The sequence below is a fragment of the Moschus berezovskii genome, chromosome 17 (genome assembly GCF_049115385.1).
Source record: "Moschus berezovskii isolate FMDL1 chromosome 17, NW_MosBer_1.0, whole genome shotgun sequence".
Classification (NCBI taxonomy): Eukaryota; Metazoa; Chordata; class Mammalia; order Artiodactyla; family Moschidae; genus Moschus; species Moschus berezovskii.
In genome coordinates this window covers 18,412,213-18,435,124 of record NC_142476.1, presented here as the reverse complement: position 1 = coordinate 18,435,124, position 22,912 = coordinate 18,412,213, and the positions used below count along the sequence as shown (strand labels likewise).

Sequence of the window (22,912 nt, the reverse complement as noted above, 5' to 3'; positions counted from 1 at the left end):
GCTATTTTTAAATATTTTTCTCCAGCTGAAGGATTAACAATTTATTGAACTAGTTGGTAAAGATCTAGTCCAGAACAACAAGTACCCAATAAAATCCTAAGTTATGTAAAAAATTTTTATGTGACTTGCTAAGATTTAGGAAAATCCTTAATTTTAACTTTTAATATGGCTCCAGACCAGGGTTTTAAATTTTAAGTTCTTTAAGACTGCCTTTTGGCTTAGCAAATTTACAATGTAATTGTTTCTTTTTCAAATAAAACTCTGAAAAAAGGGCTCCTATAGAAGGTCAGGGAAAGGTGAGTGGAAGAGAGAGAAGTGAAATAAGGTTGCTTTCAGAAAATATTAGAGTCTTTGAAACAGACCATGCTGGATTGGAATTTTGGTTTTTTTTTTTGTCCCCAGCATACTAATCAAAGCAAACTTCTGACTCTTAAATTTCAGGAGTTCCTCTTAAATGTACTAATTTATTTAGGTGCTCCTCTAAAATGAATTAATTTATTTATTTTGGTATGTCAAAAGTGCCATGCTGACTGTTGTTACTCTGTACCCAAATGTTTGCCCTTTATCAAAGTAAACACAAGAGTAGAGGTTATAGTGCAACAAGAAAGCAGGAATCCTTCCAAGAGAAGCTTGCAGATTTGATGTAGAAGAACCCAAGAAAGGCTATTTAGTAAGGATGTGTGCCTCTGAATGGGTATCTTGGATTCCCTTTCTAAGCAAAAGTTAGGAAAGGGCCATGCATGCCACCTGACAATTTCCCGCCCAGAATAGAGATGAAAAAATGACCTTCTTTCACACCTTGGTGAGCAAAGAGTGCTCCCATGAAAGTTTTGAAGGGAACCCAAAGCCAAGTGTGATCATTTACCTTGTCCTCAGTTGGTCACTAGTCTAATGGAATTCCAACTATTATCCCCAAGGATCAGCTTGGATTGAATGGTGACTTATTGGGCCATTCCATATGGAACACTTCTTTACTTGTATATCAGAAACAAGGCATTTCAGTACAAAGCAAAAACATGTAAAATAAACTTCATAATATTGATAAACAAAAGCAAAAGCAAAGTGAGAAGCAGGGGAATAGTAGTTTCATAGCAAATACAGTTATCAAAAGGTATGCCTCCAAAAAAAAAAGAGTCTAATGAACTTATATAAGACCTATGTCTGATTACTTAATAGTAAATTCCATGGACAGAGAAGCCTGGCAGACTACAAGTCCATGGGATCACAAAGAATTGGACACGACTAAGCAACTGAGGATACACACACCACATACCTTTCAGATAAAATGTCTAATGACCTTATACAAAGGCCCTGGTATAATTATTTACCAAAATGTGCACCTGTAAACTAATATTTCTAATTCCTTTACACAAAGACTGGGATCTAATGATTTTATACAAAGACATACTTGATTAGAAATTATAGAAGCAGTGAGACCTCAGTGTAACCAGTCAAATTCAGATTATTGTTGAGACTGACTTACCTCAAAGCAGATCTGAAGGACAAGTAGAGTTTGGACACGAGGAAGCTAGTAAGTGTATCTTTTGGTTTTTGAGAAAGCATGAAGTTCAGAGTTTGGTGTACTTTCCCAGACATAAGTGGGCTGACCTCATCTGTAGCAGCATATTTATTTGTTGATTGGTTGGCACTCTGAAATATATTTATGGGGTGAGTCAGTTCCTGGTTAAATGACAGTCAACAGTGAGGGACTGTTACTGATTGGTTGGCTCAAAAAAGCGTGCTACCTGAGGGGAGTCGTGATTTATGGAGCCAGTGGATTTAATACTTGGTTCTGTTTACTATAATTAAACAACAATCAAATTTTCCCTAAGAAAGTGTGAAACTTTTAAGTATTTGCGCAGCTAATATCTGCTATTTGTTTTCACTAGAACATAGTACAAATTCACATCTGATATTAGCACAAAATTCTGTATATATATTTATTCATATTAATAGCACAAAACTGTGTATATATATTACTTATGTTTTGTTGTGTTTTGTAAAGAGCAAGGTGACTGATAACTCTCACTGGGACTAACTGTGAGGAAGATTAGATTCAACTATGAGGTTAAGGTATTTGCTAAGAGAAAAGAGCTTTAGTTAAGTAAACTTTATCAGGAAATAGTATATTTTTAAATTAAGTAAACAGGAAATCATTTGTTTTTAGTTAAATTCATTACTTTTAATAGTCTTCTAGCAAGAAAGAAAATATTTGTCAACATGGCTAAGAAAAAGAGCAAAGAAGAGTTGAAAACAGAGAGGAGGAGAGTGGGTTCTAGAGAAGCAGGCTGGGATGGGGAATGCAGTCCCTATTTTGTGGTTGTATCAAACAGAATCCTAGCATCGTATAACTGGATGGGGCCTCAGAAATCATATAACTAACTGCCCTCCAAGTTTAGAAATCTCCTGTGCAGTTTGTCCCTTCCCTTGCCTCCTTTGCTTGGGCATTTTTAGTAAAGGGGAGCTTAATACATATCACAAGGCGACTCATTACGTTTTGAATTACTCTGATTTCTTAATGACTTATGATCTTCTCCCTTGTACGCCTACTTGCTAGTTTTAGTTCTGCGTTTTTCAAGCCATATAAAATAAGTGTATTTTATTGGACTTTGTTGGACCAATGTGGTTCAGTTCAGTTCAGTCGCTCAGTCGTGTCCGACTCTCCGCGACCCCATGAATCACAGCACGCCAGGCCTCCCTGTCCATCACCAACTCCCGGAGTTCACTCAAACCCATGTCCACAAGAGTCGGTGATGCCATCCAGCCATCTCATTCTCGGTCGTCCCCTTCTCCTCCCGCCCCCAACCCTTCCCAGCATCAGAGTCTTTTCCAGTGAGTCAACCCGTCGCATGAGGTGGCCAAAGTACTGCAGTTTCAGCTTTAGCATCAGTCCCTCCAAAGAACATCCAGGATTGATCTCCTTTAGAATGGACTGGTTGGATCTCCTTGCAGTATAAGGGACTCTCAAGAGTCTTCTCCAACACCACTGTTCAAAAGCATTGATTCTTCGGCGATCAGCCTTCTTCACAGTCCAACTCTCACATGCATACATGACCACGGGAAAAACCATAGCCTTGACTAGACGGACCTTGGTTGGCAAAGTAATGTCTCTGCTTTTCAGTATACTATCAAGGTTGGTCATAACTTTCCTTCCAAGGAGCAAGCGTCTTTTAATTTCATGGCTGCAATCAGCATCTGCAGTGATTTTGGAGCCCAAAAAAGTAAAGTCTGACACTGTTTCCACTGTTTTTCCATCTATTTCCCATGAAGTGATGGGACCAGATGCCATGATCTTTGTTTTCTGAATGTTGAGCTTCAAGCCAACCTTTTCACTCTCCTCTTTCACTTTCATCAAGAGGCTTTTGAGTTCCTCTTCACTTTCTGCCATAAGGGTAGTGTCATCTGCATATCTGAGGTTATTGATATTTCTCCCAGCAATCTTGATTCCAGCTTGTGCTTCTTCCAGCCCAGCGTTCCTCATGATGTACTCTGCATATAAGTTAAATAAGCAAGGTGACAATATACAGCCTTGACGTACTACTTTTCCTATTTGGAACCAGTCTGTTGTTCCATGTACAGTTCTGACTGTTGCTTCCTGACCTGCATACAGGTTTCTCAAGAGGCAGGTCAGGTGGTCTGGTATTCCCATCTCTTTCAGCATGTTCCACAGTTTATTGTGATTGACACAGTCAAAGGCTTTGGCATAGTCAATGAAGCAGAAATAGATGTTTTTCTGAAACTCTCTTGCTTTCTCCATGATCCAGCGGATGTTGGCAATTCGATCTCTGGTGCCTCTGCCTTTTCTAAAACCTGCTTGAACATCTGGGAGTTCACGGTTTACATACTGCTGAAGCCTGGCTTGGAGAATTTTGAGCATCACTTTACTAGCGTGTGAGATGAGTGCAATTGAGCGGAAGTTTGAGCATTCTTTGGCATTGCCTTTCTTTGGGATTGGAATGAAGACTGACCTCTTCCAGCCCTGTGGCCACTGCTGAGTTTCCCAAATCTGCTGGCATATTGAGTGCAGCACTTTCACAGCATCATCATTCAAGACTTGAAATAGCTCAATTGGAATTCCATCACCTCCACTAGCTTTGTTAGTAGTGATGCTTTCTAAGGCCCACTTGACTTCTCATTCCAAGATGTCTGGCTCTAGGTCAGTGATTATGTTATCGTGACTATCTTGGTCGTGAAGATCTTTTTTGTACAGTTCTTCTGTGTATTCCTGCCACCTCTTCTTAATATCTTCTGCTTCTGTTAGGTCCATACCATTTCTGTCCTTTATTGAGCCCATCTTTGCATGAAATGTTCCCTTGGAATCTCTAATTTTCTTGAAGAGGTCTCTTGTTTTTCCCATTCTGTTGTTTTTCTCTATTTCTTTGCATTGATCACTGAGGAAGTCTTTCTTATCTCTCCTTGCTATTCTTTGGAACTCTGCATTCAGATGCTTATATCTTTCCTTTTCTCCTTTGCTTTTTGCCTCTCTTCTTTTCACAGCTATTTGTAAGGCCTCCTCAGACAGCCATTTCGCTCTTCTGCATTTCTTTTCCATGGGGATGGTCTTGGTCCCTGTCTCCTGTACAATGTCACGAACCTCTGTCCAGAGTTCATCAGGCATTCTATCAATCAGATCTAGTCCCTTAAATCTATTTCTCACTTCCACTGTATAATCATAAGGGATTTGACTGAGGTCATACCTGAATGGTCTAGTGATTTTCCCTACTTTCTTCAATTTAAGTCTGAATTTGGCAATAAGGAGTTCATGATCTGAGCCACAGTCAGCTCCTGGTCTTGTTTTCGCTAACTGTATACAGCTTCTCCATCTTTGGTTGCAAAGAATATAATCAATCTGATTTCGGTGTTGACCATCTGGTGATGTCCATGTGTAGAGTCTTCTCTTGTGTTGTTGGAAGAGGGTGTTTGCTATGACCAGTGCATTCTCTTGACAAAACTCTATTAGCCTTTGCCTTGCTTCATTCCATGCTCCAAGGCCAAATTTGCCAGTTACTCCAGGTGTTTCTTGACTTCCTACTTTTGCATTCCAGTCCCCTATAATGAAAAGGACATCTTTTTTGGGTGTTAGTTCTAAAAGGTCTTGTAGATCTTCATAGAACCGATTAACTTCGGCTTCTTCAGCATTACTGGTTGGGGCATAGGCCTGGATTACTGTAATATTGAATGGTTTGCTTGGAAACGAACACAAATCATTCTGTCATTTTTAAGATTGCATCCAAGTACTGCATTTCGGACTCTTTTGTTGACCATGATGGCTACTCCATTTCTTCTAAGGGATTCCTGCCCACAGTAGTAGATATAATGGTCATCCGAGTTCAATTCACCCATTCCAGTCCATTTTAATTCACTGATTCCTAGAATGTCGACGTTCACTCTTGCCATCTCCTGTTTGACCACTTCCAATTTGCCTTGATTCATGGACCTAACATTCCAGGTTCCTATGCAATATTGCTCTTTATAGCATCGGACCTTGCTTCTATCATCGGTCACATCCACAACTGGGTATTGGTTTTGCTTTTGCTCCATCCCTTTATTCCTTCTATAGTTATTTCTCCACTGAGCTCCAGTAGCATACTGGGCACCTACTGACCTGGGGAATTCCTCATTCAGTATCCTATCATTTTGCCCTTTGTTACTGTTCATGGGGTTCTCAAGGCAAGTATACTGAAGTGGTTTGCCATTCCCTTCTCCAGTGGACCACATTCGGCTGTGGTCCATGTGATCAGATCGACTAGTTTCCTGTGATTATGGTATCAGTCTGTCCGCCCTCTGGTGCCCCCTAGCAATACCTACCGTCTTATTTGGGTTTCTCTTACCTTGGTCGTGGAAAATCTCCTCACAGCCGCTCCAGCAAAGTGCAGCCGCTGTACCTTACCTTGGAAGAGGGGTATCTCCTCAAGGCCGCCCCTCCTGACCTTGAACGCGGAGTAGCTCCTCTCGGCCCTCCTGCGCCCGCGCAGCCACCGCCTGTTGGACGTGGGGTAGCTCCTCTCGGCCGCCGGCCCTGGCCTCAGGCGTGGGGTAGCTCCTCACAGCTGCACCTCTTTGCGTGGTTCATTGCGCCGGGGCCGGCGTCTCTCGCGTCGCGTCTGCGCCGCCGGGGCCGGCGTCTCTCGCGTCGCGTCTGCGCCGCCGGGGCCGGCGTCTCTCGCGTCGCGTCTGCGCCGCCGGGGCCGGCGTCTCTCGCGTCGCGTCTGCGCCGCCGGGGCCGGCGTCTCTCGCGTCGCGTCTGCGCCGCCGGGGCCGGCGTCTCTCGCGTCGCGTCTGCGCCGCCGGGGCCGGCGTCTCTCGCGTCGCGTCTGCGCCGCCGGGGCCGGCGTCTCTCGCGTCGCGTCTGCGCCGCCGCGGCCGGCGTCTCTCGCGTCGCGTCTGCGCCGCCGGGGCCGGCGTCTCTCGCGTCGCGTCTGCGCCGCCGGGGCCGGTGTCTCTCGCGTCGCGTCTATGTGGTAGCCCTTCAAATATTTGAAAGTGATTTTTATGTGACACTACTGTATTTTATTTTATCTACATCCATTCAATTATTCTGTATGTGAAAGGCCTTCTAGACTTTTATCTGCCCAGATTACTCGGATCTAAGCAGGTTTTTCCCCTTCATAGTTCCACCTTACCTGTCTCCTGAGAAACCTGTATGCAGAGTCGAGAAGCAACAGTTAGACCCAGAGATGGAACAACTGACTGGTTCAAAGTTGGGAAAGGAGGATGATAAGACTGTATATTGTCACCTTGTTTATTTAATTTATATACAGAGTTCATCATGTGAAATACTGGGCTGGATTCCAGTTTCAAGCTGGAATCGAGATTGCTGGGAGAAATATCAACAACCTTGGATATGCAGATGATACCACTCTAATGGCAGAAAGTGAAGAGGGACTTAACGAGCCTCTTGATGAGGGTGAAGGAGGAGAGTGAAAAAGCTGGTTTAAAACTCAACATTCAAAAAGCTAAGATCATGACATCCGGTCCCATTACTTCATGGCAAATAGATGGGGAAGAAGTGGAAACAGTGACAGATTTTATTTTGGGGGCTCCAAAATCACTGCAGATGGTGACTGTATCCATGAAATTAAAAGACGTTTGCTTCTTGGAAGGAAAGCTATAACAAACTTAGTATATTAAAAAGCAAAGACAGCACTTTGTCGATGAAGGTCAGTATAGTTAAAGCTATGGTTTTTCCAGTAGTCGTGTGCAGATGTGAGAACTGGACCATAAAGAAGGCTGAACACCAAAGAACTGATGCTTTCAAATTGTGGTGCTGGAGAAGACTCTTGAGAGTCCCTTGGACAGTGAGGAGATGAAACCAGTCAATCCTAAGGGAAATCAACCCAGATTACTCATTGGAAGGACTGATCCTGAAGCTCCAATACTTTGTCTACCTGATGCAAAGCGCCGACTCATTGGAGAAGACCCTCATGGTGGGAAGGATTGAAGGCAAAAGGAGAAGAGGTGACAGAGAATGAGATGGTTCGATGGCATCATGGATTCAATGGGCATGAACTTGGGCAAACTCCTGGAGATCGTGAGGGACAGGAAGGCCTGGCATGCCGCACTCCATGCGGCAGTAAAGAATCGGATATGACTTAGCATCTGAATAGCAACAAGAACAAGGAGCCAGAAGGCCTGTGCTCAGAAAACCATAAAACAGTGATGGAAGGAGTCAAAGGTGACACAGACAGACGGGGAGGTGCACCATGTTCCTGGATGGGCAGAATCAGCATTGCCAAAACGATTATACTGCCCAAAGAAATCTACAGGTTCAATGCAGTCCTTGTCAATTGCCAATGGTGTTTTCACAGACTTAGAACAAAAATTTTGACACTGTAAGAAAATACAAAATACCCCCAATAGCCAAAGAATCTTGAGAAAGAAAAATGGAGCTGGAGGCATGAAGCTCCCTAACTTCAGACTATACCACAGATCTATAGTAACCAAGGCAGCATGGTTCTGGCAGAAATCAGAAACAGAGCTCAGTGGTAGAGAATAGAATGCCCAGAGATAAACCCATGCACCTATGGTCACCTAATCCCTAGCAAAGGAGGCAAGACCATACAGCAGAGAAAAGACCTCTCTTCAATAAGTGGGGCTGGGAAAACTGGACTACTAAATGTCAGTTCAGTTCAGTTCAATTCAGTTCAGTCGCTCAGTCGTGTCCGACTCTCTGCGACCCCATGAATCACAGCACGCCAGGCCTCCCTGTCCATCACCAACTCCCGGAGTTCACTCAAACTCATGTCCACAGAGTCGGTGATACCATCCAGGACTACTAAATGCAGAAGAATGAAATTAGAATGCTCCTTAACACTATACACAAAACCACATTCAAAATGGTTTAAAGACCTAAACGTAAGGCTGGACACTATAAAACTCTTAGAGGAAAACATAGGCAGAATACTCTTTGACATAAATTGCAGGAAGATCTTTTTTGATCCACCTCCTAGAATAATGACAATAAAAATGAAAATAAACAAATGGTACCTAGGTAAACTTAAACCCTTTTTCACAACAAAGGAAACCACAAACAAGATGAAAAGACAACCCTCAGAGTGGGAGAAAATATTTGCAAATAAAGAAACTTGCAAGGGTTTAGTTTCCAAAACAAACAACTCATGCAGTCGATACCAAACAAACAAACAAACAAAAAATGCAATGAAAAAAATGAGCAGAAGACCTAAATAGACATTTCTGTAATGAAGGCATAGAGATGGCCAAGAGGCACATGAGAAGATGCTCAGTATCACTATTCAGTTCAGTCGCTCAGTCGTGTCCGACTCCCCGCGACCCCATGAATCACAGCACGCCAGGCCTCCCTGTCCATCACCAACTCCCGGAGTTCACTCAAACTCATGTCCATCGAGTCGGTGATGCCATCCAGCCATCTCATCCTCTGCCATCCCTGTTTCCTCCTGCCCCCAATCCCTCCAGCATCAGGGTCTTTTCCAATGAGTCAACTTGTCGCATGAGGCGGCCAAAGTTATTAGAGAAATGCAAATCAAAACTACAATGAGGTAATACTTCACACTGGCCGGAAAGGCCATCATCAAAAATTCTACAAACAGTAAATGCTGGAGAGGATGTGGAGAAAAGGGAACTTTTCCACACTGTTGGTGAGAATGCAAATTGGTATAGCCACTGTGGAGAACCGTATCGAGGCTCCCTTAAAAAAACTAAAAATAAAATTACCATATGACCCAGCAGTCCCACTCCTGTGCTTATACCTGGAGAAAACCATAATTCTGAAAGATACATGCACCCCGATGTTCACTGCAGCACTATTTACAAGAACCAGGACGTGGCAGCAACCTAGATGTTCATTGACAGAGGAATGGATAAAGAAGATGTGACACCTGTATACAGTGGAATATTACTCAGCCATAAAAAGGAATGAAACTGTGCCATTTGCCGAGATGGGAATGAACCAAGAGACTGTCAGGCACAGTGAAGTAAGTCAGAAAGCGAGAAACAAAATATTTTATGTTAATGCCTGTATGTGAAATCTAGAATAGTGTACTGCTGCTGCTGCCGCTAAGTCACTTCAGTCGTGTCCGACTCTGTGTGACCCCATAGACGGAAGCCCACCGGGCTCCCCTGTCCCTGGGATTCTCCAGGCAAGAACACTGGAGTGGGTTGCCATTTCCTTCTCCAATGTGTGAAAGTGAAAAGTGAAAGTGAAGTCGCTCAGTCATGTCTGACTCGTAGCGACCCCAGGGACTGCAGCCCACCAGGCTCCTCCATCCATGGGATTTTCTAGGCAAGAGTACTGGGGTGGCTTGCCATTGCCTTCTCCAGAATAGTGTACAGTTCAGTTGAGCCTAATTGCAAAGCAGAAATAGAGACGTAGATGTAGAGAACAAACATACAGGTACCAAGGGGGGACATGAGGGGTGAGATAAGTGGAAAGACTGAGATTGACACAGATGCACTGCTGTGCGCAAAACAGACAGCTAATGAGGACTACTGAGCGGCACAGGGGCAAAGGGGACACTCTGTTTGCAGGACATACATTAACCTTAGCAGTGCGTTCCAGTACATATATATATAAGGTGCAGACAAATAACGTTTGATTCCACGTACACGAGGTACTTAGCATAGCCAAATTCATAGGGGCAGAAATTCCACTGGTAGGTGCCAGGGGTCGGGTGGTGTGGGGGTGGGGAGAAGGAACGGGGAGTTAGTGTTTAACGGGGACAGAGTCTCAGTTTAGGAAGGCGAGAAATTTGAAAGATGGATGATGGTTGGGAGTTGTACAACAATGTGAATCTGCTTAGTGCTACTGAACTGTAAAGTGGAATATGGTTAAGATAGTATGTTTTATGTGACTTTAACCACAATTTAAAAAAAGCTTTAAAAATGTGAAAGACACAAAGAAGACTGTAAGAGAGATGGCCACCTCCGTAAAACAACAGGGACTACAGAGCCCGTTGCTGTGTGATCCACTGTGAGACCCAGGCTGAACGAAGTCAGAACAATGACGAGGTCAGTGAGGACACGTAAGATTTTGGTGGCTTGGATTTAACTGGGTTGGGTAGTTTGTCCATGTACAGACGTGAGGCATAACCTCCAAAGCTAAAAATACACAGGCATTTCCTGTATATTTAGGGACATATGTAAAATTTATGTAGTTTGATATATAGGCAAACAAAAATGATAGGCATTGCCTTCTAAACCAAAATCCGGAATACGTGAGTACAGTTTGACAAGAAGCGCAATACTTGAAACTATCCCTCTCTTGGGGAACCTGAGGTTTATGGTTGCCAAAGGTGTGGGGACTGTGGGTGGGCATAGGAAGAGGAATGTGAGCAAAGGCCCGAAAGACCAGAAGGGACGAGGAGGGTCCTGGGGGCTCAGGTGGGAGGGCTGAGATGTGAGCAGATCAGGGAGACGCTGGAAAACCTGGACAGGAGTTTAGGCGCTGACGCCTTTGATGGAGGAGCAGCAGGATGAAGGAAGGGCGAAACGCTGGTCCCGCAGTGAGTGTTTTGAGGCGAATATACTAGAGACTGCGGGAGGTGGTTTGGGATGCTGACAGCTGGACCAAGGAGTGGCTGCATCTGTGGAAGAATAATAAGATGGGGTGAACTTCTGAGACGTTTTCTGGACATTTAAGACGAGGTTACGTCTCCTTAATACAGGGCCAAGTTTCCCATCTTGAAAACCGGGAGAACAGTGGTTCCATTGCTATTCTTTTGCTTTAAGTCCATGTCTTTTCTCTTGATTAATCTCACTGCTCTTTTGTTTGGAGTGATAAAGATAGATTTCAGGCAGACATGCCACTTGATGAGGGCCAGAAACACTGGGTAGAATGTGAGCTGGCAGAAATAAAGTGGAAGGGTGTGTGTGCTGGGGAGGGGGGGGCGGGGGGAGCAGAAGAGGGTAGTGGTGGAGAGACAGTCTGGTCAGCGGCAATGGCAGGATCCTTGCTACGTTTGGCAGAAATCCACAGCCGTGGATGGTGAGCGTGAAATGTCCATACCTGGTGAGGGCAGGAGGAGAGTGGCTTCAGACTCCTGCCCCTAGCTACTTCTTTAAGAGCCATTGCTTGTCACGTCTTATGCTGATATGCTGAGCCCTACAGAGCCACGGGCACTAGTTATTAGCACAAAGGAACCTCTGTCCCTGGAGGAAGGGGACTCAAGCCTGTGATAACCAGTCTTTCCCCCCTTAAATGAGAGCTTCCCACTGTGATTCAGTTTGTGAGGAGGAAGGCTGGGTAGAGCTAGACATTCAATTAAATGTTCTTGGGAGATTCCCTTCCCTCTTTTCCTCGAAGCCAGCTAGTTTCCCTCCAAATACAGTTAGGAAGGAAGTTGTCAACAGTACCCTCTGGTGCACAGGTGTGAGATGGCAAACAGGTTTTCTGCCCTAGAGTTACACAGCATCCCTCTCTCACTTACTCTAGCTTGTTTATCTTCTGAGCTCGAAATGCTAAGTCTGGTGGGACTTAGAAAAGCTTCTGTCTTGCCATTCCTAACACAAAGCAAAAATGAATTCTCAACAGGCTTACAAGCCTGTAACATCAATATCAGAGTCGGGGGCCAGTGAAGCAAAAGTTGCCTGATCTTCAGGAAACCACTCAGTCCATTGGGCTCAGGTAAGACCCCAGCATGTCAGCCTTCGCTGCAGCCCATGCTAGGCAACTGTGCCCCCCCACCCCCTTCAGGAATCAGATGCTGAGATATACACAAAACGTTTTTTATTTCAAAACGCAATCACTGTAATAATAATAATAATAACAATAATAACAACAACAATAATATAAAAAGCGTTTCTCCTCCTTTCCCCTGGTGCAAAATGCTAGATGCACTCAGGTGGCTCGAAGGTACCTAGCTTTGGTCGTGGCATCTTCCCGCAGTGCTGCACAGCAGCGAACTCAATCCCAAGCTCCTTTTGGTGGATCCGCGTGGTAGTTCCCTTCTAGAAGTCGGTGGCTTCTCAGAAGCAAGTTCAGACAGCACAGGACGCCCACTCGAGCCTGCCCTTCCGGCTCTGGCTCAATCGCCCCTGTCCGGGTGTCTCTCTTCCCTTCCCTCCGCCGGACCCCCAGCTCCTAGGAGGCGTGCAGCCGGTTGGACAGGGCCCGGCAGCCCTGGACGGCCTCCAGCGGCTTGCCTTGCTCCCGCGGGGCCGGCTCCCCGCAGGCGGCCCGCAGCTCGGCCAGGGTCGCCTCGCGCTCCCGCCGACGACCGGCGGCCGTGAAGGGGCCGCACACGGTCTCCATCAGGCCGAGCACGGCGCCGAAGAGCGCCAGCACGCCGCCCAGCACGTACATTCGCACCAGCTTCGCGCTGGGCTTCTGCGCCATCAGCTCCTTGGCCAGAGGAATCAGCTCCTGGACCGTCTCCATCTGGGCTGCGGGGCTCTCGGGGTGGGGGTGACCTGCGGGAGCAGCGGATCGGGGCAGGGGGCCCTTCAGCCTCCGAAGGCCGGCTGCAGCTCCCGGCTCTCTCCGGGGAGGCCCGCGGGGAGTGGGGGGCGCACCGGGGACCCCGCGTCCAGCCGCGCTCCTCCGCGCCGCGCTCACCTACAGGGGCGCCGCCCGAGCTGGGGCGGCGATCGCCGTGCGCGTGGGCCCCGCGTCTGCGTTCCGCTTCTCCTCGCCTTCCTCTTAGCCTCGGGTGGGGGACTCTGCAACTGGCACCTGGTCAGCGCCCCGGGGCCGCTTATATTTGTTTCTCCGAGCCCCGCCTCCCGGGCTCCAGGGGCACTGGCCAGAGAGAGGAGGGGGAGGAAGGGGAGAGGCGGGGCGGGGACCTTGGGGTAGAGGCCACGAGCTGTGCACGCCGCCCGGGCAACTACGGGCCCGGGATGCGGGGGGCGGGGGCCGGGGGCGGGGAGGAGGGCCTGGATGTACAAAGGTGAGGACCTGGAGCCCGGGGAGGAATCCGCGCCCATTCCCGACCTCTTTCTTAATGGTGTGGGTGGATCACAGCTTCCCTCATCCGGGGAGGTCTGGAAGGACCCCTGGTGAGAACACCGGAAAGTGAAGTGCAAGTCGCTCAGTCGTGTCTGACTCTTTGAGACCCCATCGACCGTACAGTCCGGGGAATTCTCCAGGCCAGAATACTGGAGTGGGTAGCCTTTCCCTTCTCCAGGGGATCTTCCCAACCCAGGGAGTGAACCCAGGTCTCCTGCATTGCAGGTGGATTCTTTACCAGCTGAGCCACAAGGGAAGCCCTGGGTTCCACTTAACTGAAAAATTAGTTTTCATAAAGAAAGGTTGTCATTTTCCCGCAGGTATAAGGATTTGAGGTAGAAGGAAAGAGGAGGGATCGGTTATGAAAACAGAAAGGGTCTCCAGGCTCTGCATAACGAACGAAGTTTGTGCTTATAGTTTTATTTCTCTCCGGTCTAACTGGTTTAGTCATGGGTGCTTGCATTGCTAGGGTCACTTGATGGAGAACTATTCATTGAAGCTGCCCTTTATGCACAGATGTGTGTGTGTGTGTGTGTGTGTGTGTGTGTGTGGCGTGATGTCTGTGTCTGTAGGGGTTTGTACTTCTGTGTATCAGAGAACTGCCATTAAATCCAGACTGTCCCCACTACCATTTAAGAAGTGAAGTTGAGCACTGGGGCAAGGTAAACAGGAACAGGTGGGCCTTGGGGAAAGTTTGCTGTCCTGAACTGCAAATATTTCCTGCATGCCTCAACAATTATATGCCACTCCCCTGGACCTGGGGAGCAGCACGGCTGTACCAGCTCCATTTAGCATAGAAACAGTTTGGGAGCAGAAAGGTGAGAGTAGAAGATTTAGGTAAGAAGCTAGAGAGTAAAGAATACCCTTGGAAGCATGAAGAAGGTACGGTTGATTTTAACCAGGATTAAACTTCATCACCTTGCGGGGGGCAGGGGGCGGGTTCTGGTTTAGCTTTGGTTATCCATCTATCAGAGTTAGCAAGTAGGGGAAAAGGAGAGATCCTGGGCCAAAGCCCTTCAAGCAGAGAAAAGGAGAGGTCAGGGAGAGGATGGGGAAATTGGTCACTGATGCAACCTTGCAATAGCCTGGCAACGTCAGTCAGGCTGAGCGCCGAGGGGAGGGACCCGGAAGGGGCTGTTGCAGGGATTATATACTGGGCTTGTTGGAAGTTTTAACAGTAATTTTTCTTGGGAGTCCAAGGCAATTTCCTGGACAGATGAGTTTAAAAAGGCAACAGTAACACCTGCCCTTCACCCTGTAGTTCAGTTAGTAGGATTTGTGTGTGCAGCTTGGGCAAGGTTACCTAAAGAGCTGATTTGAAATTCTACATTTTAATCTGTACACAAGCAGGCAAGGTGACCAGGGGCCAAATGAGGATGATTCCTGGAGCTTGTGTCCCCTGCTTATTATTCCTTTAAGCTTGTCAGGCAGGAAGCTTCTGTAACCAGGGAGATGAATATCAGTCTTGGCATTTTCTTTGAATCTTTCTTACAATTTTGGAGAAGTCTTTAATAATCAGCGGAAGTGATCTGTGAGCTTTCCCAGGAGCTGTGTGAGTCTGAAATACTGTGACTTCTGAATGAGCGTGTGCTGTCATCTGAATATCAGGACTTTCATGTGGTTTCTGCTCTGAGGGTGAGTCAGCCCCTTGGAGCTTTGGCCCCAAAACTCTAAAATTGACACTTCGGTGAGCATTTCCGGTATTTCTGTAACTCAAGAGACATAAATCGCACGTCTCCCAAGGTCAGCAAGCTGTAATTTATCTGGGGTTCCCCTTTCTTGTGACTAACTCTGGCACACCAGATCACCTCAGATGAGTTCCCCTGTTTCCTTCTTATAACCCAGCTTTGACCCCGAAGGCCTTACCAGCTTGCTGGCCAGGGCTGGGCAGAGGAAAGGAGCAAATGGCAAGGACTGGGGTCACTGGTGGATTTGCTGTTCCTGATTTAGGTGGTAGCTAAGGCTGAGTGCAAGATGGTGGGAATAGAAGGTTGAGAAATCCAAGGTCACCAATGCTAGGAATTTCTGACTCTGCTCCTCTGTCTGGGTGGGGAAGAGGCCAACCAGGGTAGCAATTTGGCTAACGCTTGGGAAACTAAGCATGGGATTTGACTGTGCTGATGTCCCTTTAAAGATGCAAAACCTTATGTTGAATCATGCAGGTCAGACACAGGGTATATAAGTCAAGGTCACAGTTGTAGGGCAACACACCATCCCCGTTTGCCTAGGGCTGAGGGATTTCTGTAAGATGCTGGACTTGCACTGCTGAAACTGAAACAGTTCCAGGCAATCCAGAGCCCTTGTTGTTGTTCAGTTGTTAAGTCGTATCCAACTCTTTGTGACCCCCATGGACTGCAGCATGCCAGGCTCCTCTGTCTTTCACTGGTTCCCAGAGTTTATTCAAATTCTTGAGTTACTTTCATTTCATGTACATTAATTGTAAACACCACTTTATCCTACCATTCTCTGCCCAATGCCCTGCTTTATTTTCCTTATAGTACTTCATGCTTGGATTTGTATTGATGTAATTATTCAACATTCAGAAAACAAAGATCATGGCATCTGGTCCCATCACTTCATGGGAAATAGATGGAAAAACAGTGGAAACAGTGTCAGACTTTGTTTTTTTGGGCTCCAAAATCACTGCAGATGCTGATTGCAGCCATGAAATTAAAAGACGCTTGCTCCTTGGAAGGAAAGTTATGACCAACCTTGATAGTATATTAAAAAGCAGAGACATTACTTTGCCAACCAAGGTCCGTCTAGTCAAGGCAATGGTTTTTCCCGTGGTCATGTATGGATGTGAGAGTTGGACTGTGAAGAAGGCTGATCGCCGAAGAATCGATGCTTTTGAACTGTGGTGTTGGAGAAGACTCTTGAGAGTCCCTTATACTGCAAGGAGATCCAACCAGTCCATTCTAAAGGAGATCAATCCTGGATGTTCATTGGAGGGACTGATGCTAAAGCTGAAGCTGCAATACTTTGGCCACCTCATGCGACGAGTTGACTCACTGGAAAAGACTCTGATGCTGGGAAAGGTTGGGGGCGGGAGGAGAAGGGGAGGACGGAGAATGAGATGGCTGGATGGCATCACCGACTCTGTGGACATGAGTTTGAGTGTACTCCGGGAGTTGGTGATGGACAGGGAGGCCTGGCGTGCTGTGATTCATGGGGTCGCGGAGAGTCGGACACGACTGAGCGACTGAACTGAACTGAACTGAACTGAATTATTGATTTGCTTCTGTGTTTTCTTCTGCATCCATCTGAGGATAACCTTTATGAAGACCAGAACTTTGTTTTATTCTTCACTGCATCCCCAGGACCCAGTATAATCCTTGGCACGTAGCAGGTCCTTAATAGGTAACTATGAGATTAATGAATGTCTTCCCTACTGGACTGGCAGGGGAAGAGACTATGTTTATTAAGTTTGCCTGCAGTCAGACTTTTAGTGGATACTCAAAGAAGCATTCAGGGTTTATTTGTGTATTTTTTTTCTTTTTGGGCAGTTTTTTTTTTTTTTTCATTTGTTTGTTTTTAGTTCTCTGTTTTCTAATCCACCTCAAACACTACCACCAAATAAATCTCCCTGAAATTAAGTTTTTATTCTTAAGTGCCTCTTGAAAGTCTGGATGGTTTCTCATTGCCCACGTGATGAACTTTTGGATTCTGCGTGTTAAATTTATTTGGTCAATATTCTTGGTTCCAGGAACTCTACTGTCTGATCTTCCCTCTTCATGTCTCATTCTTCTCCGCAAGTTGCCTTTGCTCCCCAGACGGGTTCTGCACAGCCCAAGAAACAATTCCTTCTTGTTGCTCGTGACCCACCTCTGCTGCCCCTCTTCTTCCTATCTGAGAAGCTCTCCTCTTTGTGCTCTTCCTCCTTCCGGGTTAAGTGCCCCAAGAGGCCCCTACTGCATGCGCCAGAACACCCTGCCCTCTCCAGTTCTGTGAAGTCCAGCTGCCTTTGTGGCTGGGACTGCCCAGGTTGGCACTGCATTGTGTACGGTTTTGTAGAGCACTTGCCTTGTGTCCTGGGGGCTTTCCCTGTGTCTGCAGAAGGCCAGGCCTTTGTGACGTTCACAGTCCTAACATCTAATGGAGTCCAATCAAAGCTAGTCGCATTGACCTGAAAGTCAGAGCGGGGATAATGGTGGCAAAATGGTCAGTAAAGGCTCTTTGGGGAGGTTATTTTAGGTATAGTGTCTTGTCCTTGGCTCAGAGCCATGGGCTTGAAATTGCCCAAGACCTGGCAACTTGGCTCAGCCCCTTCCACTCTGACTGCCTCACCTTTCACTTCCATTTCCAACTGAGTGTCTGACATTGCAGCGATTGGCTCACTCTCAGGCACCCCTCCAACCTGCTTCCAGGACCCCAGGGCCTTGACAAATCAATACTGAGGAACAGACCCTTCACAGACATTTTGCTTTTGTCCCTCATGGCTTCTGGCCAATCAGAGCCACTAGTTGCTGGAACCAGCAGCATGGGCTGGAAAGAGAAATGCCCTGCCGCCCACATAGCACACACCTAGTACTGTGCTCTACAAGTTTTTTTTTTAATCACTTTTTGTTGGAGTATACTTGCTTTGCAGTGTTGTGTTAGTTTCTGCTGTACAACAAAGTGAATCAACTATATGTATACATATATCCCTTCCCTCTGGAACCTCTCTCTCCCCACATAACCCCTATACTTTACAAGTTTGAATCTGCGCAAGGAACTTCCTTCAAGCTCAAGTACTAGCTGGACTTAGTGTGGGGTTCTGGAGTCAGTCAGACTTGGGTTCCTTCAAGTCCTGGCTCCTCTTGCCAGGGTCGGACCTTGGACAAGTGACCTAACTTCTCCAGTCTCCATTTGCGCATCTGTAAAAGGAGGGTCCTGCTAACACTGGGGCGCTAGGGTGGGCTTAGTGGTCTGGCACCAACGAAGCAGTTGATTCAGTCATTGTTTTCTCTTGGGTTGTCTGCCTCCCGCTCCATGTCCGCTATTCTCGTGGTCCTTTATCCCGGCCCAGGACATCCGCATTCCTTAGGTGGCAGTGGCAGCAGTCAGGTCCAGGACCTTTGCGGAAGGTCCTTTGCTGATACTTTGCTGAAGTATCAGCCATGTGTCTGATACTATGTCAAGTATAGCTATAAAAAAAAGCAGAGCACAAAATCCTCCTTGTCCTCAAGCAGCTTCTAGTCCAGTAGAGGACTCCAGACGTTAAATAAGTTATGACGGTCTGCTAGGATGAGCACAGTCAGAACTGTGTACCAGGGAAACCAATAGAATGAGAAACGTATTGATCCGATTTGGGGAGGAGATGGTCAAAGAAGGCCTGAGAGTGGATGACGTCTGAGCCGCTTAGGGTGTTAAAGCAGGGTCCAGCAAGGTCCACGGCCTGTTAGGAACCTGGCCACACCACAGGAGGTGAGCGGTAGGTGAGTGAGTGAAGCTTCACCCGCCGCTTTTCTTTGCTCCCCATCACTTGCATTACCGCCTACCCCATGCCCTACCAGCCCCGCCTCCATACGGGAAAAATGGTCTCCCAGGGAACCGGCCCCTGGCGTCAAAAAGTTTGGGGACCGCTGTGTTAAAGGATACGTAGTGTTCACCAGGTGATTCTGGGAGGGAAAGGAGGGGTTGAGGATTGGGGATTCAGGATGAGAGAGGCCTGAGCAGGAAAAAGGGAGGATGCATGAAAGCCATTGCATGGTCCAAGAGAAGGTCAGCGAGGTGGGTGTCAGAGCATAAAGGCTGGGTTTGGGGAGATGGCGGGAAAGGAGGAGGAAGTGTTGGTAGGAAGCAGGCGGCCTCCCGCGAACGGTTATGTGAATGATCACCGGCTTCTGCCGTGCCTGGGAACGGTCGCACACTCCCTTCTTCTAGAGGCACATTCTCCTCGGTTCCATGATATCAATCAGATTCTCTTCGTTTTCCTGCCGTCCTGTTATGGACACTCTAGTTCTTTTTCTCACTTTTGCTTTTCATCTAACCTCTCAGTGTCAGCATTTCTCAGGACTTCGCCCTGGAGCCTCTTTTCTTACCCTGCATGCTCTCTTTAGGTAATTCAGGGTGCTCCTGAGCCCCTATTACTGCCTCTTTGTAGATGAATACAAATCTGAGCTCTAGACCCGTGTGTCTCCCTTCCTATTCTCCATTTCCACCTGGACATCTTGCAGATATCAGGCTTCCCATGTCTAAAGCTAAATTCAATATTTTTACTCCGTAAACCTGCATCACTGTCTTTCTTAATCTAGGCCTTCCTATTTGCTTAGCTGCTCAGGTCCTAAGCCTGGGGACCATCCTTTGCTCCCTGTCTCGGTCACCTCTCAGATGCAAACATTCAGCAAGATTTGCCATTCTGCCTCTTAAATATCTCTTGACTTTATTTGCTTTGTATCCTCTTTGCCACTCTCCTAGTCAAAGCCCCCATCATCTTAGCTGGACTGCTACTGTGTCTCTAAGCTTATCTGTCTGCTTTGGGTCTTGATCCATTCAATCCAATCCAATCTAATGCAGTGTAATCTTAAAAAAAAAATCAAACCATGTCACCCTTCTCCTTAAAACCCTTCAGTGGACCCCACATTGACCTTTGGATAATGGCCCAGATTCTTGTAAGTTCACCCATGATCTTGTCCTTCTCTGTTTTTTCCTGGCTTTATTATATATATAATTTCCCTCAACCTTCACTCTCTCGATGGCAACCACACTGTTATGTTCTTTCACAACGTCAGGTCCTTTGTTGTTTGTGTTCCTGGGAACACTTTCTTCATGTTCCTTGCTTGACCTTGTGAACTCTTACTCATCCTTCAGGTGTCACTATCCACCCGATTCCCTTGTGGAGGCATTCCCTACTGCACAGATGAGGCTAGTTCCCTTTGCTACATGTGCCCACACAACCACCTCATTTTCCCTTTCATAATTATTGTCTGTCCCCGTTGCAGGACTGTATGCTCTGTGAGGGTAGGAACTATTTCTGTCTTGCTCAGTACAGTGTTCTCAGACTAGTACAATGCATCGTTCCTTGAGGTGTGTAGTCATAGCTATCAGTTTCCCAGTGGTCATGTATGGATGTGAGAGTTGGACTATAAAGAAAGCTGAGTGCTGAAGAACTGATGCTTTTGAACTGTGGTGTTGGAGAAGACTCTTGAGAATCCCTTGGACTGCAAGGAGATCCTACCAGTCCATTCTAAAGGAAATCTGTCCTGAATATACATTGGAAGGACTGGTGCTGAAGCTGAAACTCCAATACTTTGGCCACCTGATGCGAAGAACTGACTCATTGGAAAAGACCCTGATTCTGGGAAAGATTAAAGGCAGGAGGAGAAGGGGACGGCAGATGATGAGATGGTAGGATGGCATCACCAACTCAATGGACATGAGTTTGAGTAAATTCCGGGAATTGGTAATGGACAGGAAAGCCTGGCATGCTGCAGTCCATGGGGTCGTAAAGAATCAGACACGACTGAGCAACTGAACTGAACTGATCAGTTTGTCTTAGATTGAATTGGTTATCCTATAGGCAGTGGGAGCCATTGATGAATTTTAGGCAGCAAAACAGTTCTTGGCACATAACATTGAGCAGAGGTCCGTGTGCTATACAATAGGTTATTGTTGGTTATTCGTTTTAAATATGGCAGTGTGTACATGACCTTCCCCAAATCCCTAACTATCCCTGACAATTGTGTTTGTTTTTTAGTCTGACACAGCTACTTTTAAGAAAGGGAGATTATCCACATAGACCTAAACTAGCAGGTGAGCCCTTCAAAGGAATTGGACTCTTCCTGAAGAGGAAATTCAACGTGTGAAAGGAATTCAAAGTGAGGGAAAATCTCCTTTGTTAACTTTGAAGATGAAGGAGGCAATGTGGCAAGGAATGTGGGTGAGAGTGGCTCCCTGCTAACAGCCAGAGAGAAAATGGGATGTGTGTCCTACAACCATAAAGAACTGAATTATCCTGCAGGTACATCAGCTTGAAAGAAGACCCTGAGCTCTAGATGAGAATGTAGCCACCTGAATATTAGCCTTGGGAGTCTCCGAGCTGCTGTGCTCAGACTTCTGAGTTAGATAAGTGGGAGCTTATAATTGAATATTATTTTAAGCTACTAAGTTTGTGAATTTGCTATGCAGCAATAGGGAACTAATGCAAGTAGCATGCTAGGAGCTCCCGCTGGGATGACAGGAGAAAACCCAATGAAAACTTGATGAGGATTGTGGAAGATTCCCCAGGACAAGGAGAATCTGGCTTTGATTTTATGGCCCATCATCATAAGCACGTTCTGAAGACATCTTGTTCTTCCTTGCCTTTCTGTGTTTCTTTCATGTCTACCCAGAAAGATTTGACCATGGTTGGAGTCAGCTATTTGCTCTGTATCTATTTGCGCCCAATAAATTGGAGACATTTGTCCAATTAGTGTGTTTATTTTCTATAAATTTAAGATCACAAATCGAAAATGAGCAGTTAGCTATAACTTAATGTTTTCCTAGTCATTTTTATTATTCTCCAAAAAGACTTTCCCAGACTTTCTCCCCTCTTCTCAAACAGGCCATGTCCTCTTCTTTCCTCATGCCTCACACCCTGGAAGGAATGACTGGGAGGAATCAGACAGGAGCTCCTTCATTTTTCAACCACCAGATCTATCTGCATCAACACATACACTCTCGACCTTCTGTCACATTACCAGGAAGTATCCTCAGAGAAGGCAATGGCAAGCCACTCCAGTACTCTTGCCTAGAAAATCCCATGGATGGAGGAGCCTGGTAGGCTGCAGTCCGTGGGGTCGCTAAGGGTCGGACACGACTGAGCGACTTCACTTTCACTTTCACACATTGGAGAAGGAAATGGCAACCCACTCTAGTGTTCTTGCCTGGAGAATCCCAGGGACGGGGGAGCCTGGTGGGCTTCCGTCTATGGGGTCACACAGAGTCGGACACGACTGAAGTGACTTAGCAGCAGCAGCAGCAGCAGCATCCTCAGTTCTTCCTATATAGAGCTGCCCCTTCATTTCATCCTGACTCATCTATTTAAGGTCTTAGAGATCTACAAGTAACTTAGGTTGCTTTGGGCTGCAAGTGAGAATCTAATTAAAGACAGTTTAACAGCAAGAAAAGTGGTTTCACAAGACAGGGTTTCCAGGTTTAACTCAGAAGTGTGCATGCATGCATGCTGAGTCACTACAGCTGTGTCTGACTCTGTGACTCTATGGACCATAGCTTGCCAGGCTCTTCTGTCCATAGGGATGCTCCAGGCTCTAGTACTAAGTGGCTTGCCATGCCCTCCTCCAAGGGATCTTCCTGACCCAGGGATCGAACCTGCATCTCTCATCTCTCTTGCATTGGTAGGCAGGTTCTTAACCACTAGTGCCACCTGGGAAGCCCTCAGTGTTGTAACATTATGAAGAAAACAAAAGGAAACAGGTTCTTTCCAGTTTTCCGTCTTCAGCATGGAGATTGCCACAGTCTGGCTCACAAGATATTTTTAAGATAGCTTCCACTGTTCTAGGCATTGTA

At 46.5% G+C, this 22,912-nt stretch overlaps 2 protein-coding genes and 1 long non-coding RNA gene across 3 annotated transcripts in view; 1 reads left to right on the top strand and 2 right to left on the bottom strand.

Annotated features, from left to right (window-relative positions):
- HSD11B1 (hydroxysteroid 11-beta dehydrogenase 1) overlaps positions 1-1,648 on the bottom strand; it is a 70,014-nt gene extending 68,366 nt beyond the window's left edge. The window contains exon 1 of the mRNA XM_055419007.2: positions 1,484-1,648. The gene's annotated coding sequence lies outside the window, so the exon portion shown is untranslated. The remainder of the gene's footprint in view (positions 1-1,483) is intronic.
- The window catches only part of LOC148775076 (uncharacterized), a 40,816-nt gene that overhangs the window by 8,903 nt on the left and 9,001 nt on the right, over positions 1-22,912 (top strand). The gene's annotated exons all lie outside the window — the stretch shown is intronic.
- Positions 12,413-13,179, bottom strand: G0S2 (G0/G1 switch 2). Its single transcript, XM_055419009.2, has 2 exons — positions 13,031-13,179; positions 12,413-12,885 (listed from the first exon to the last, which is right to left on the bottom strand). The coding sequence occupies exon 2, from the start codon at positions 12,851-12,853 to the stop codon at positions 12,557-12,559; it is 297 nt and encodes a 98-aa protein (XP_055274984.2). The 5' UTR covers positions 12,854-12,885; positions 13,031-13,179; the 3' UTR covers positions 12,413-12,556.